Below are 17,621 nucleotides of genomic sequence, written 5' to 3'. Positions count from 1 at the left end.
GGGGGGAGGAGGGAATGGGCATATGCACAAACAATGAGTGCGATGCGCACCTCCGGGGGAATGGACACACTTGAAGCCCGGACTTGGGGGGGAGGGAGGGTAAGGCATCATACGTAACCTAATCATCTGTACCCCCATAATATGCTGAAATAAAAATTAAAAAAAAAAACACAAAATGTAACCCCAGGCTTACTTTTATGGGCTGTGGTTCAAATGTCAATTTAGTTTATAAATCTCTGCAGTGTTTTTCTGTTTCCCCTATTGTTGTATTACCTAGATAACAGAACTTCATTCTGTCTTCTTAGCATGGGTTTGGATGGGGAGGAATACTGCCTCATTTCAGCAGGGCGAGAATGGAAGACAGGACAGTGTACCACAAGATCTGTTAGAGAGAGGTACTGCCTCATCAGTGTGGGTGAGGTGGGTGGAAGTCAGAGTTCTGCCCACAGGCTTAGCTGGGAAGAGCACTACAAGGACGGTGGAAGTCAGGAGTTCCAACCACAGGTTCCTCCATGGATGGTTGCCTCTTCCTTACTGAAGAGCAAGCATGAAAGTGAAAGCCAGAGTCCCACCCATAGACCCTGCTGAGAAGAGGCACCTCCTTATAACTGCTGGTGGGTGGAAGTCAGAGTTCTGCCTACAGGCTCCATTGGAGGGGGATATCTCCTTATTATTGCAGGTAGGGAGAGAGATGTATGTATAAAACAGAGCTTTGGTTGTAGATTCCACTACTGAAAGCCTGTTAGGGTGGAAAAAGGGTAAAGCTTTTATTGTGGTGTTCTTTTAGAGAATAGTAAAGTGTGGTTAAAAGGTTTCTGTCTTGGTGAGGCATCCTTTGGCTAGGGAGAATAGGCTTTCCTTGGCATTATTTTTTCCCTACCACTGGCAGTTCCAAGTTAACAGCTCCTCTAAAGACCAGGTAAAGACATATGGATGGCAAGAGGAAAAAAAAAAACAATAACCAGGGAACCCCCTCAGTTCATAAGCCCCCAAATCCCTAGCCAGTCTACTCTCTTTTCCCTAACTTTCAGAGTTTTCCAGTGGGTAAATTATGTGTTTTGTCCAGGGCTTTTTGTTGTGAAAAATGGGAGAAGTAGTAAAATGGAAAATGTTTATTCCATCTTGTCCAGAACCCAAATCCTGTCACTTAATTTTTTGTGTAGATATTATAATTATTTGTACATGCTATCACCCTATATTCTGTAAGTTTTCTGAAAACTTTATTACTCTTTTTTCTTTACTGGGTTTTCATTACATTCTCTATTAATTGTTGGCCCAGAAAACTGTCATATATGACATATCCTTTAAGTTTAGTAGCTAGAAAAAACTGTTAATACAATTTCTTGCCCTTTACTCACCACTGGGTTGACAAAAGATAAAAGCTAAGTAACTCTCAAGTTCATTCATTCAGTAGACAACTTTTTTATGAAAGCGTCTGGGGACAAAGCAATGAGTAAGATAGCTAAGATCCCTGGTGCTACTGAATTTACATTCTAGTGACTAGAGCAGAGAAACTACAGACAAATGAATAATGTGTTCTCTTAAGAAGTTGGAAAAACTCAAGTCTACTATGTTTCAATTAATATTAAGAACAAACATTTGAAAAACTGTAGGATTGGCATAGGTTAGATAATTTTTTTCACTTAGTATAATGAAATTTTAATGATCCAGTAAACTAGTGTTCAACTACTTACCACATATAGTTGTTTCCACAGACTGGCCCATTCCTGTAGAGTTGCTGTGACCTCAGTCACTACAGAATCTTCAAGTGGAACCACAGTTTCATACTGCCTAGAACCAGAGCCACAAAAGACAGCCACATTATCTTTGATAAAATCTCAGAATGCTGATCAACACTAGGTTGATCACATGGCAGAAATACTCTCTAGGGATTAGGGGGATCGGGGGGCAAATCCACAACTAAAGGACATGGGGAGCACTAAAGGGAGGGAAGGACATGCCTTTAACCTGCACTTGGGTGAGGCAAAGACATAAAGTGCAACTATAATGTTTGTACCCTCACAATACCCTGGAATAATAATAATAAAAAAAAAAGAGTGCAATTCGCACCACCCGAAGGATGGACATATTTGAAACTCGGACTTTGGGGGGTAGGGGGGTAAGGGCAACATATGTAACCTAAACATCTATACCCCCATAATATGCTGAAATAAAAAAAAAATATCTCAGAATGCTGTCTGTTGCCTTTTTAATGTGTTTAACTCAACTTTTAAATTCCTGGACATATAAAAGAAAGTAAATCTAACTGATCAAAGATCCTTTTGCAGTGAAATACTACAGTAGTGTAATTGAGCTGAATTAAGGTAAAAACATTTGGGTTTTACTATATAAGCCCTCAATTTTATATTTATAAATACTGTCTTTAAGACACACTTTTTTTTAAAGGAGTCTGGCTTTTTTACTCAAAGAAAAAACCATGACACCGCAGAAGTCTTGCTTAATTTTTATAATATTTGTATCCTTTAACATTTTTCTGTACTGCAAATTAGCACATATCCTTTGGTAAAAAGATCTGGAAAAGCTGGGGGAGAGCGGAAGGAAGAGAACCCAGAAAACGGGTTTTGTAAAGTTTTACAAGTACTCACTTATGTTGGTATTACATTTTCTTAGAAATTAGTGTCAGTATAGGAATTCTAGGTCTGGTAGGGGAATTCTGAATATGGTAACAGAAAGATGCTTGCATTCTCTCAGCCTACCTCATAGGCAGCATCTACTATGTTGCCAGTCTCTGTGCTAACTGCCAAAAATTTATCAGTGAAATAAATGGATACAGTTCGTATCTTCAGAAAGCTCTTGGTGCAGATAGGGAATCAGTCAGACAAATAATCACAACAAACAGATATGGACAGTGATAAATCTAAAAAGGAAATGAAAAGGTACAATGAAAGATTTCAACAGGGGTACCCAATTTAAGATGAGAAGATCAATGAATTCTTCTCTGAAGAAGTGGCAAGGCCTAACACATGCAAAAAAAAAAAGTCATGACATGAAAAGTATATGCGGAGTGAGAGGACCAGGTATGTTGTCACCTGCAAAGAAGAAAGGTATATAAGAAGTCATTGAGTTGGAAAATAATTTCACATATCAAAGATAAAAAGAGCTAGTATGGCTGGGGCACTTCTCACAAGACCCCAAAAGACAGCAAAAATTCCAGATCTAAACCACAAGTGACATGAATAAAAAGTTATTGAAAAGTTGTTGAAAGCAGAGGGCATGATTCCTAATATTTCTGTGATGTCTACACGAATTTAGAGGGGTAAGGAAATGTTTTCTGGTACTAAAAATTTTATATGCTGACATACTGATGTAACTTGAACCCAATTTGTTAACCAATGAGAATGTCATCTACTTGGAAATAGTACAGGAAAATGAATTCCACAAAATTAGAAGTAAGCATTGTTTCTTTCTACAAGAGAAGACAGCTGACAAAGCATCACTGTGTTCTAAGATGACTCAGTGCATTAACTCTGAGCATCAATGAATACATACATTATTTGAGCATATTTTAAAGTTTTACTGTTTTATTTTGTGTAACTTACTCCAGCAAATAAAATCACCTTGGAATAATGCCACAGCACTATCCATATCCATCAAACTTACACACTCGTTAAAATAAAATCTTTCATCAAGGGCTTGTTAAAAATAAAATGTCACAAACATAATACTAGCAGGGTGGCAAAATCGGTGCTTTCTATTGCCATCTGCCCCCAAAAGCATCAATTTGACAACAACTGCTGGATGAGAGTACCTTTGTGGAAGTCTAGGAGTCCAGCAGAGAAATTTCAGCAAACCATTGGAGCAAAAAATCCAGTATAGAAGCACTGAAGAGGGTAAGAACAAAGTTTCACTGTACCTGAATCACCCATCCCCCAAGGCAGCACAGCTCAGTACCAAGAGAAACTCCCTCAGCCTGCAATTTCTGCCACAGTGGAAAACGAAAGCACAGTGAGTGCCTAGCTCCACCAGCCATGTGAGACACTGCCCAAGAGGCCCACTTCTCTCACCTCGCCCAGAATATTGAGATGATCTGCATGGGTGAATGTCTGGAGAGGTTACGAGCAGAGAAATAAGCATGGTTTAGTTTATTTTAATTTTTTGAAAGAAGTAATACTGATCTCTAAAGTCTATTTTATACGTGTTGAGTATCACATGTAATTTATTGACCACCGTACTGAGAATGAAAACCAGAATGGTTGAGAGACCCAAGATGGCCAACTAGAGACACAACTTGTCAAACCATCCTGGCAGAAGAGTAGAGGGTTCGAATGAGGAGAGCGGAGAACAATTATTGCTTAGATGCGGACCACAGGAGGAGATAGCAGAGGAGTCAGGGGACCCCACCAACAAGAGCTGCGAAGCAGAGAAAGAGGAGGACAGAAAAGAGAGATCAGCAGTGCGAACCAAATCCAGGGACACCTGGAGCCCAGGGAAAAAGGTAAGGAGAGGCTCCCCTCCCCTACCCCTCCCCTGCCTCAGGCCATCAGCGGGACACAGGGCTCTTATCCACAGGGGTGTGCCATGAGGGAACAGAGAGCTGTCATTCCTGCATCTATCTGGACACCTCCTCCTCCTCCGTACTGCCTCCATTCCTGGTATCCCAGAAATAATTTTGGCTCAAGCCGGTCTGTAGCCACAGCCCCTCCCTCTCCATAGCAACCACTAAAGCGCTCTACACTCACAGAGACTTCTCTCCCCACAAGGGGGCACATTCCCAGCTGAACCCTCCTTGCAGAGGGTAGCTGCAGTGGGGGCGGCTTGGAACAGGTGGACAGACCCAGTGCCTCCAGACATGACAGTGATGCAGGGAGGTCACATCCCCTCCCCCAACTATAGCTGTCACTAGAGTTCTCTGTGCTGAGAGGTCTGCTTTTCAGTGACAGGGGAACATTCCTGCCCTAGTCGGCCGGACACCCACAGTTTGAGATATTCCTCCCCACAGGAATTTGGCTTGTTCATCTGCTGGTGGCTCAGACAGGTGGGCTGAACCTGGTGCCCCACCCCTCATGAGAGCTGGGCAGGGACATGTCATGGTTCCACGCTTGGGTGGCGAGAGAGCGCTCCCGGCCATACCAAATGGGAGAGTGTGGAGGAGCACAGAGGAGTTGAGGGCTGCCAGTGTTCCCCATCCCCCAACCCCTACTGGAGAATCGCTATACTAGAGAAGGCGGCAGCACTGTGACTCCATTAGCATAGTCTCTGGTTCCTGTGGCAACCAAATACCTCAGGCACAGGATGAACAGGTGCAATAGCAGCCGCCACCCCTACCACTCACTTCAACAGAGAATGCAGCTTCATCCAAGAGACGCGTCAGCTGACACTACTCCCCCGGTGGGTGTCTGCCCCTGGTGGAGACCTCTGCGGGTAGAGAGCCCCACCTTACTCATCTTGGGGTCTAGTGGCAGAAAAGAGGTGCACAACTGGAAATCCCCATACCCACCAGCAACACACAGAGATGCACACCAGCGAATCAGACACACAAACTGTGGGGTAACTCGAGAGCCAGTCTTGGGCGGAGAGGGAACACACATGGACTGATCAGAGGGGGAGTGTTGTAGAGTTCCAGGGAACAAATAGGGAGGGTGCATGCCCCACCCCACAGAGAAACCTGGCTAGTGGACAAGGACAGAAAAAGCCTAGCTAAGGGCCTTAGTAATCACACAATTAGGCCCCTCCCAGGGGCAGCTCTCTGTGCTTGGAGAGATACTCCTGAACTCCATATCAGCAGCTCCCCCTAGCGGCCAGATAAGCAACCTCTGTGCCCTGCTGAATCTTAGCAAAGTCCCTCACTCAGGCTCTCGCTTTCCAGCCATGATCTATCTTGTTCCTCAACCCATCTCAGAGGGAGTGGGGACCAAGCAACCCCCAGGAGCTACAGGGCCCCTCCTAAAGCTTGGGGCATTAGTATACCCCACCTGTAGGACCAGAGCCTATGAGGGGCACAAAAGTTACCTCAGGAACTGGCTCCTCCACACAAACTATAATCAATAACAGTAGGAAAAACCCCCATTACTAAACACAGTGCCTTCCAACTCAAGCAATTAGGGAGCAGCGGATTCGTATCGACAACTATAATCCAACAGCTAGGAGGTTAAGCTGGGGACCAAACTCAGTACATTCCACCACAGAGAGGTGAAGACAAGAGGTGAGAGGTAACCCGAGAGAATCATCAAACCTGCTAAAACACCCCAGAGGCAACTCAGGACCAGCACTCCTCTCCCCAGCATGGTCAGGGATCAATCTTTGGGGAATCGGAGACAGGGCCATAAGCCAGCCCTAACACCCCCAGCTCTACATCAAGAGGCCAGATGTAAAGGAATCAGCAAAAGAACTCCAGAAACATGAAAAATCAGAGCAAAAAGGCACCCTCCAAAAGAAATCAATACCTCCTCACTGCTGGAAACCAACCTAAATGAAATGGTTAAAAGGACAGATGAAGAATTTTGAATTTGGATTGTAAGAAAGCTCATTGACATACAAGAGAAAATAGAAACCCAACACAAAGAAATCATAAAAACAATGCGGGAAAAAAATGAAAAATTCTCTAAAGAAATTGAAGTATTAAAAACAAAACAGAAATTCTGTTGAGCACAGAATTTAATTAGTACAACCCCTGTGGAAAGTAATTTGGAGATACCTCAAAGAGCTAAAAATAGAAATACCATTTGATCCAGCAATCCCACTACTAGGCATCTATCCAAAGGAAAAAAAGACATTCTGTAATAAAGACATCTGCACTCAAATGTTTATAGCAGCACAATTTACAATTGCAAAGATGTGGAAACAACCCAAATGCCCATCAATACATGAGTGGATTAATAAAATGTGGTATATGCATACCATGGAATACTACTCAGCTACAGAAAACGATGGTGATCTCACACCTCTTATGTTATCCTGGATAGAGATTGAGCCCATCCTTCGTAGTGAGGTATCACAATGATGGGAAAATATGCACCACATGTACTTGCCATCAAATGGGTACCAACTGATCAACACTAAGGTGCTCACATGGTAGTAATACTCACTGGGTGCCTGTCAGGTTGGGGAGTGGGGTGTAGGGGGTCAAACCCACAGCTAATGCAAACGGGGCACACTCTATGGGGGAAGGACATGCTTGTAGCCCTGGCTTGGGTGAGACAAATGCATTTCATGTAACCAAAATGTTTCTACCCCCACAATATCCTGAATTTTAAAAAAAAAAGAAATTCTGGCAATGAAAAATTCACACAAGGAATTACAAAACACAGTAGAAAGTCTTAAGAATAGGCTAGATCAGGCAGAAGAAAGAATCTCAGAGCTTAAAGACAACACCTACAAGCTAAACAAATCAATCCAAAAGAAAGAACAAAGAAATAAGGGGAATGAACAAAGCCTACAAGAAATGTGGGATTGTAAAGGGGCCCAACATAAGAATAATACGCATCCCTGAGAGCAAATAAGAAAATACACAAAGGTTGGATGATTTATTTGAGGGAATAACTGCAGAAAAATTCCCTGGCCTAGCTAGAAATCTAGATATCCAGGTAAAAGCAGAACACAGGAGTCTTGGGAGATTCATTGAGAAAAGGTAATCACCATGTCACATAGTCATTAAGCTGGCCAAAGTAAACACGAAAGAGGCACTCCCACAGTACCTCAGCAGTAAGGCAAAAAGAGCAGGTAACTTACAAAGGAAATCTATCAGACTAACTGCAACTTCTTAACTGAAACCTTAGAAGCCAGAAGGGACTAGGGACCCATCCTGAGTATTCTAAAACAGAATAATAGCCAGCCTAGAATTGTGTATCCTGCAAAACTGAGTTTCTTTTATGAGGAAGAAATAACGACTTTCCCAGACAAGCAGTCACTGATGGAATTTGTGAAGACCAGACCTGCCCTGCAGGAAGTACTCAGACCTGCATTATACACCGACCAGAGCAATAGACAACGCACAGTGTAATATCAACCAAAACCTGTTCAGAACCCAGATACCACAATAGCTCAAGAGGTAAAACAAAGCAATAAGAGTCTACCCAACAGGATGCACAGAAATGCACCCCCACATATCAATTCTTTCAATAAATGTGAATGGCCTGAACTCCCCACTGAAGAGACACAGGCTGGCTGAAGGGATAAAAACATATAAGCCAAGTGTCTGCTGTCTCTAGAAAATGTATCTAATCGATAAGGACTCATTCACACTCAAAGTGAAGGCATGGAAAACAATTTACTCCATGCAAATGCAAACGAAAAGAAAGCTGGTGTAGCAATTCTTGTATCAGAAAACATACGACTTCAAGTCAACAAAAGGAAGACAAAGATGGTCATTATATAATGGCAAAGGGAACAGTTCCACAAGAACACATAACAATCCTAAATATCTATGTACCTAACACAGGTATGCCCAGATTCATAAAGCAAATCCTACCTGATCTAAACAAAATGATAAACAACAGCACTGTAATAGCTGGAGACTTCAACATCCCATTGACACAATGGGACAGATCCTCCAAGCAGAAAATAAAGAAAATAAACAAAGAAACAATAGACTTAAACAGCAGTCTAGTCAAATGGGCCTAACAGACATTTACAGAACATTCTACACCAAAACTACTAAATATATGTTCTTCTTATCAGCTCACCGAACATTCTCTACAACTGATCACATCCTAGGCCACAAAACATGTCTCAACAAACTAAAAAAAAAAAAAAAATAGAAATTATACCATATATCTTCTCAGACCACAGTGGAAGAAAATTACAATCTATTCCAAGAGAAACGCTCAACTCCACACAAAGTCATGGAAATTAAAAAACCTGCTGCTGAATGATTATTGGGTCAAGCAGGAAATTAAGATGGAAATCAAAAGATTCTTTGAATTAAATGACAAAGGGGACACAGATTACCAAAACCTGTGGGATTCTGCAAAAGCAGTCGTAGGAGGAAAATGCATAGCCTTAAATGCCTGCATCCAACAGAAAGAAAGATCATAAACCTAATGAATCATCCCAACAAATTGGAAAATGAAGAGCAAACCAATTCCAACCCCAGCAGAAGAAAAGAAAGAAGTAAGGTTAGAGCAGAACTAAATGAAATTGATTCCAAAAGAACTATACAGAACATTAATAAAACAAAAAATTGGTTCTTTGAAAAGATAAACAAAAATCAACAGGCCTCTCACTAGATTAACAAGAAACAGAAAAGAAAGGACCCTAAAATAAGCTCAATCAGAGATTAAAAAAGGATTACAACTGATACCATAGAAATGCAAAGTATCAACTCTGAATACTGTAAAACTCTCTATGTACACAAATGTGAAATGTTGAGGAAATGTACAAATTCTTGGAAATATACAACCTCCTTAGGCTAAATCAGGAGGAAATAGAACTCCTGAACAGACCAATATCAACTAACAAAATTAAAGCAACAATAAAAAAAAAAACAAGACCAGATGGTTTCACAGCTGAATTTTAACAGACCTAAAGAAGAACTGGTACCTACACTGCAGAAATAGTATCATAACATAGAGAAGGAAGGAATCCTCCCCAACTTGTTCTATGAAGCCAGTATCATGTTGATACCAAAGCTAGGAAAGGAAACAACAAAAAAAAGAAAACTACAGACCAATATCCCTTATGAATACAGATGCAAAAATTCTCAATAAAATACTAGCAAACCAAATTTCATTGCACATCAAAAAAATGATTGGCCACGATCAAGTGGGCTTCATCCCAGAGATGCAAGAATGATTCAACATACACAAATGTATAAATGTGATTCACCACATAAACAGAAGCAAAAACAACAACAATATGATCCTCTCGACACACAAAAAGCATTCGACAAAATTCAGCACCCTTTTATGATAAGAATGCTTATTAACAAAATAGGCATAGATGGAACATACCTCAAAATTATACAAGCCTTATATGACAAACCCACAGCCAACATCATACTGAACGGGGAAAAACTGAGAGCACTCTCGCTTAGAACTGGAACCAGACAAGGTTGCCCACTGTCACCACTTCTATTCAGCATACTGCTGGAAGTCCTAGCCAGAGCAATCAGGTAAGAAAAGGAAATAAGGGGTAACTAAATAGGGAAAGAATCAGTCAAAGTATCACTCTTTGCTGATAATATAATCTTGTATCTAGAAAACCCAAAGATTCTGCCAACAGACTCCTGAAATTGATAAATTCAGCTAAGTCTCAAGTTACAAAATCAATGTACACGAATCAGCAGCATTCATATAAGCCAACAGTCAAATTGAGAATCAAATCAAAGACTCAATACATTTCACAATAGCAACAAAGAAAATAAAATACCTAGGAATATATTTAACCAAGGAGGTGAAAGACCTCTACAGGGAGAAATACAAAACTCTGAGGAAGGAAATTGCAGAGGATGTAAACAGATGAAAAAGCATATCATGCTCATGGATCAGCAGAATGAACATTGTTAAAATGTTTTTATCACTGAAAGTGATCTACAGATTCAATGCAATTCCCATTAAAATACCACAGTCATTTTTCATATATCTAGAAAAAATAATTCTATGGTTTGTACAGAACCAGAAAAGACCCCGTATAGCCAAAACAAACTTAAGCAAAAAGAACAAATCAGGAGGCATCACTTTACAAGACTTCAACCCATACTACAAAGCTATAGTACCCAAAATAGTATGGTACTGGCACAAAACAGAGACATAGACCAATGGATTAGAACAAGAGAACCCAGATATAAAACTATCTCATACTGCCATCTGATCTTTGACAAAGCTCACAAAACCATATCCTGGGGAAAAGAATCCCTATTCAATAAATGGTGCTGGTAAAATTGCACAGCCACATGCAGAAGATTAAAACAGGATCTGCACCTCTCACAAAAATTATTTCACAATAGATAACAGACTTAAACCTAAGGCATGAAACTATAAGAATTTGAGAAGAATATGTTGCAACAATTCCTACAGACATTGGCCTAGGCAAAGAATTTATGAATAAGACCTCAAAAGCAATCATAGCAAAAACAAAAATAAATGGGACCTGATCAAATTACAAAGCTTCTCCCATTCTGTAGGCTGTCTATTCACTCTAATCATAGTTTCCTTGGCTGTGCAGAAGCTTTTAAATTTGATCAGGTCCCATTTATTTATTTTTGTTGCTGCTGTGATTGCTTTGGGGGTCTTCTTCATAAATTCTTTGCCTAGGCCAATGTCTGAAAGAGTCTTCCCTACATTTTCTTCTAGGATTCTTAAGGTTTCATGCCTTAAGTCTGTTATCCATCGTGAATTGATTTTTGTAAGAGGTGAGAGGTGGGGATCCAGTTTCAATCTTCTGCATGTAGTTATCCAGTTTTCCCAGCACCATTTATTGAAAAGCGATTCTTTTCCCCAGTCTATATTTTTGTCTGCTTTGTCAAAGATTAGATGACAATATGTGGATAGTTTCATTGCTGGGTTCTTAGTCCCGGTCCAAAGGACTATATCTCTGTTCTTGTGCCAATACCATGCTGTTTGGGTTACTATAGCCTCATAGTAAAGCTTGAAGTCTGGTAGACTGATACCTCCCAGTTTGTTCTTTTTGCTTAAGATTGCTTTGGCAAGGTCTTCTCTGGTTCCACACAAAGCGTAGAATTATTTTTTCTAGATCTGTAAAGAATGATGATGGTACTTTGATAGGGACTGCATTAATTCTGTAGATCACTTTGGGTAGTATGGACATTTTAAATAGATTCTCCCAATCCATGAGCAAGGTAGATTTTTCCATCTGTTTACACCTTTTACAATTTCTTTTCTTAGTGTTTCATAGTTCTCCCTGTATATGTCTCTCACTTCTTTCTTTAAATATATTTCTAGAGATTTAATTTTCTTTAAAGCTACAAATCTGATAAAGGACTGATAACATGAATCTATGTAGAACTCAAAAAAAATCAACAAGAAAAAATCAAACAACCCCATCAATAAATGGGCAAAGGACATGAACAGAAACTTTTCAAAAGAAGACAGAATAATGGCCAGAAAACATATAAAAAAAATGCTCAACATCTCTAATCATTAGGGAAATGTAAATCAAAACCACAGTGAGATACCACCTAACCCCAATGAGAATGGCGTTTATCAAAAAGTCCCAAAACAACTAATGCTGGCGAGGATGTGGAGAGATAGGAACACTCTTACAATGCTAGTGGGACTGAAAATTACTGCAATCTCTGTGGAAAAGAATTTGGAGATACCTCAAAGAGGTAAAAATAGAAATACCATTTGATCCAGCAATATCACTACTAGGCATCTACCCAAAGGAACAAAAGACATTATATAATAAAGACATGTGCACTCGAATGTTTATGGCAGCACAATTCACTATTGCAAGGATGTGGAAACAACCCAAGTGCCCGTCAATCTATGAGTTGATTAATAAAATATGGTATATGTATATAAAGAAATACTGCTTAATTACAAAAAACAATGGTGATCTAGCACCTCTTATATTATGCTGGATAGAGCTTGAGCCCATCTTCCGAAGTGAGATATCACAAGAATGGAAGAATAAGCACCACATGTACTTGCCATCAAATTGGCACTAACTGATGTACACTAAAGTGCTCACATGGTAGTAATATTCATTGGGGGCTGAGGGAGTAGGGGTGGGTAAACTCACAACTAATGGATGCGGTCAGGGTTGTATGGGGGAAGGGCATGCCTCTAATCCTGGCTTTGGTGAGGCAAAGTTATAACATGTAACCAAAACATGTACCCCCATCATAATATCCTGAAATAAAAAAAAGAAGAACACCTAAGTAAGAATTCAGAATGAGATGAAAATCAACAACCACAAGAATGTGAACACTTTTTTGGATAAGACAATAAATTCCCTAAAATTTTAAGAAAAAAAATTACAAAGCTTCTGCACAGCCAAAGAAATAATCAATAGAACGAATAGACCATCTACAGAATGAGAGAAAATACTTGCTGTTATACATCCAATAAAAAAGGGCTGATAATCAGAATCTACAAAGATCTCAAGCAATTCAGCAAGAAAAAAAAAATCAAACCACCCCATTAAAAAGTGGGCAAAAGACATGAACAGATGCTTTTCAAAAGAAGATAGACTAATGGCCAATAAACATATGAAAAAATACTCAACATCACTAATCATCAGAGAAATGCAAATCAAAACCACAATGAGATACCAGCTAGCTCTACATACCTAGCTCCAGTGAGAATGGCCTTTATCAAAATGTCCCAAAACAACAAATGCTGGCATGGATGCAGAGAGATGGGAACACTTATACACTGTTGGTGGGACTGAAAACTAGTACAACCTCTATGTAAAGTGATATGGAGATACCTCAAAGAACTAAAAGTAGACCTACTATCACTAGCAATCCCACTACTGGGTATTTACCCAAAGGAAAAAAAAAGACATTTCATAAAAAAAGACACCTTACAGCAGCACAATTCACAACTGCAAAGATGCAGAAAAACCCAAGTGCCCCTTAATACATGAGTGCATTAATAAAATGTGGTATATGTAGACCATGGAATACTAGTCAGCCATTAAAAAAAAGGTGAACTAATGCCTCTTGTATTAACTTGGATGGAATTGGAGACCATTCTTCTATGTGAAGTATCACAAGAATGGGAAAACAAAGACCACATGTACTCACCACTAAATTGGAACTAATTGCTCAACACTTATGTGTACATACGGAAATAACACTCACTAGAAATCAAGCAGGTGGGAGGAGGGGGGAGGAGAGGATGGGTAAATTCACATCTAATGGGTACAATAACTTTGACTCAATGTACAAAAGCAATTTATGTAACCAAAACGTTTGTACTCCCATGATATTCTGAAATTTAAAAAAAGATTATTAAAAAAAAGCAAGAAATCTTCTGGGTACTGCTGACCTATTGATTCTCTTTGACTCTAGTATGAACTAAAAGCTAAACAAATTTAGCAGATGTAGAATGGACATATGAAAATTGATTATATGAATTGGAGTTATCTTGTCATACCCAACTAAATTAGTGTCAAGAGACCATGGGGAAGAAAAAGCACTTGGGCACAAAGTGCCTACCAAGGGATTATATCACAGACCAGATGCCAAAACTGCCTGCTATAACCCTATGACCAGTTTTAGGTAGTAGCTTCTGAAATGAACTGTCATGACTCTAAGACCAGTTTTACCTACTGATATCACTCACAAATCAAAGCTTGCCAGCTCCCCAAAACTTCATTGGTGATGAGTTTTCTTTCAAAAAATGTTAACATTTCTCTTTAAAAAAAAAAAAAAAAAAAACCTTGTCTTTTTTCTTCAGACACACAGAAGACCACCCCCATCTGTTTGTATGCTCCAGATGGCAATTCTGTTTTCCCAAATAAAACATTTTGGTTTTTTTTTAAGCAATGGGGTTCCCATTATGTTGCCCACACTATAGTGCAGTGGCTATTCACAGGTGCAATCACAGTGACTACAGCCTTGAACTACTGGGGCTCAAGTGATCTTCCTGCGTCAGCCTACCAAGTAGCTGGGACTAGAGGCACACAGGCCAATGAATCTGTCCTCCCAAATAAAACGTTTTGTTTAGAAATTTGTCTCTGTATTTTTCCTTGACTTTGACAGATGGATGAGACAATTTTATATACTCCATAATATCTAACTGGAAGGATAATCTCTAGGTAGGAAACCAGGGCTACAAAGAGCTGAATGCTCACTTTTCTGATGCTCATGCAAGAGTTTAGACCAATCTCTTACTTCGGCTTCACCACTCATACAGCCAAAAATCAAACTCAAGTTTTGATACTGAAGATTACTGTGTGACAAGGTCAGTTGTAGTCATGGCCTTTTCATAAACATTAAGATAAAAAGGCAGAGTACTAACTTGGAAAGAATGGTAACCTGTCAATCAGAATGGAGACAGAAGAAAAATATTGGATAACTTAGAAAACCCTGAGCTCCACCCCTAGGTAAACCTCCCTTTGCATCAGAAAAAGTACCCCCTGCCTTACTGGTGAGGGTGTCCTTGCCTTGCTTGAACACTCTGAGATTACCTTACCTGAGTGAGTAATCTTGCAAAGGGAAACCCATTTTCCTTAGACCCTATACCACCCCTTATCACTGGCCCCAGTGTCCCATAAATTCAATCTGTTAACTTTCCCAGACATCCTAAAATGAATGTTATAAAATGAACAGCAGCTATGCAGGAGCTCAACTGTATGGACTTTCCCTAATCAAGGCTGATCTGGCACCACAACTGCTGAAACAGAACTGGCCAGTAGCAGTGGGCAACCCTAACTCTGGTATGGTACCATACTCCAAGTGGATTAGCCAATTGTCTATAGGCAAGTTCATTACCTTTGACCCCACTCATCATGAAGGGCATGATATCTGGACTTACTTTCCCTGACTGCTTCATTTGTGGCAACATACACTTCAGCAGACTATTTAATACCTTTGCCATAATGCAAGGAACTGACAACAAGAAAGAAGATAAAGGGATAATGCCCACAGGATTCACTGATCTTACTAGTTACTTCATCACAAAGAGCAATGAACTGTAGAGAACAATAGAGAAGACACAGAAGAATTCATTACATTAGCTTTTTTAAGGCTAGGGCAATCTACATTATGTGATACATATTCTGAACCAATAATAAATATAAAGCTGTGTTTCTCGCATAATCAGAATACATGGGTCCAGAAACAAGACATGAGATGGAAGGTACATTTCTCACTCCACTCTCACACCAAATGACTCACTCACTAATTTTTTGCTTCCCATCTCTGAGGACTCTGGCTCTGCTAGTTTCATGCACACACCCCACAAGAATATGATTCCATTATACTGAAGCTGAGATGACCACAAGGCCATTTCAGGTTCAGGTTACTCCTGCCAATGGGCAAACAGAAAAAAAAGAGGCAGTTTTAGAATTGGTTGGTATGATTTTTACTAGTCCTCAAGAAGAAATAGGTTCACTGCTATACAACAGAGGTAGGAAGAAGCATGAATGGAACCCAAGGGATCCCCAGGGAGCATCGAAATACTGCCATGTGCTATGGTAAAAGTTAATGAAAAAGTATAGCATCTGCTACAGTTTGGATATGGTTTGGCCCCACCAAATCTCACGTGGAAATCTGATCCCCAGTGTTGGAAGTGGGAGCTGTTTGAATAATGGGACTGTATCTCTCATGAATGGTTTGGTATTATCCTCATGATAATGAGTAAGTTCTCACTTTATTAGTTCCCAGAAGAACTAATTGTTTAAAAGAGTCTGACACCTCCCTCCCTACCCACTCCCTGCCACTCTTTTGCTTCCTTCCTCTCATTATATGATGTCTGCTCCTGTTGGCCTTCACCATAAGTGGAAGCTTCCCCTCCTGAGTCCCCTGCCAGAAGCAGATACTGGTGCCATGATTCTTGTGCAGCCTGCAGAACTGGTGAGTCAAATTAACCCTCTTTCTTTATAAATTCCCCAGCATCAGGTATTCCTTTAGCAATGCATCCCTGTATATACAGAATCATCAAGGGCTCAAATGCTAAGTAGTACCTAGCCAAGGGAAAGAGATTATAAAACAGATGATAAAGAAAGTACATCACAAGCTGGGCATGGTGGCTCACGCCTGTAAAACTAGCACTTTGGGAGGCTGAGATGGGAGGATTGCTTAAGGCCAGGAGTTTGAGACCAGCCTGAGCAAGAGTGAGATCCAGTCTCTACAAAAAACATAAAATTTAGCTGGGCATGGTGACATGCACCTGTAGTCCCAGCTACTTGGGAGGCTGAGGCAGGAGGATAGCTTAAGCCTGGGAGTTTGAGGATGCAGTGAGCTTTGATGACGCCACTGCATTGTAGCTTGGGTGCCAGAGTTAGACCCTGTCTCAAAAAAGAGGGAGGGAGGGACAGGGAAAAGGAGGGAAGAAGGAAGTTACTAACACAAATTAATATATCTTTTACCCATGACCAGGTAAAGAAACATGTCTGTAACATCTACTATATATTTTCCTTGCTATATCATGTATATATTTATAAGTTTTACTTTACTGATGTCTTCCCTCTTTCTTTGCCCAGGTATTGTTTCCCTACCTATTTTTAAAGGGATGAGGGTAAGGTTTAGTTTTACACTATCATGCACAAATTACAGAAAAGCAAAAGAGAAACATGGTGAAATTAAAGAGAATATTCTAGAGATTATCATTTTGAAATATATACTGAATATTAAAACTTCTAAATATAGCTAAACATTATATAGAAGGAATTCCATAATCATCAATTCTTATATTAGAAAAGACTAAAAATAAATTAGCTAAGTATACAAATCTAAGAATTGACAAGAATAAAAAACAAAAATAAAAAATCAGAGGTCGGTCACAAAAAATAGAAAATAAAGAATATCACATATGACAAATGAAACACAAATTAATACGACAGAAAACAAAGAGACAACAGTAAGGATAATCAATAGATTAATAAAAAGCTTGTTCTGTGCTTGCTTTGGCAGCACATCTACTAAAACTGGATACAGTGAAGATTAGCATGGCCCCTGCGTGCAGATGACAGGCAAATTCATGAAGTGATCCATTTTAAAAAAAAAGAAAAAAATTTTTTTAAAAAGCTGG

At 39.8% G+C, this 17,621-nt stretch overlaps 1 protein-coding gene across 1 annotated transcript in view; it reads right to left on the bottom strand.

Moving 5' to 3' along the window:
• Positions 1-17,621, bottom strand: part of DOCK3 (dedicator of cytokinesis 3) — a 681,302-nt gene that overhangs the window by 448,398 nt on the left and 215,283 nt on the right. The window contains exon 5 of the mRNA XM_012639462.1: positions 1,695-1,791. Coding sequence (XP_012494916.1) covers positions 1,695-1,791 — 97 coding nt within the window. The remainder of the gene's footprint in view (positions 1-1,694; positions 1,792-17,621) is intronic.

This window comes from Propithecus coquereli, unplaced genomic scaffold, assembly GCF_000956105.1.
Source record: "Propithecus coquereli isolate 6110/MARCELLA unplaced genomic scaffold, Pcoq_1.0 Scaffold1, whole genome shotgun sequence".
Classification (NCBI taxonomy): Eukaryota; Metazoa; Chordata; class Mammalia; order Primates; family Indriidae; genus Propithecus; species Propithecus coquereli.
Note: the sequence above shows the minus strand (reverse complement) of the source record. Positions and strands in the feature narration are given on the sequence as shown.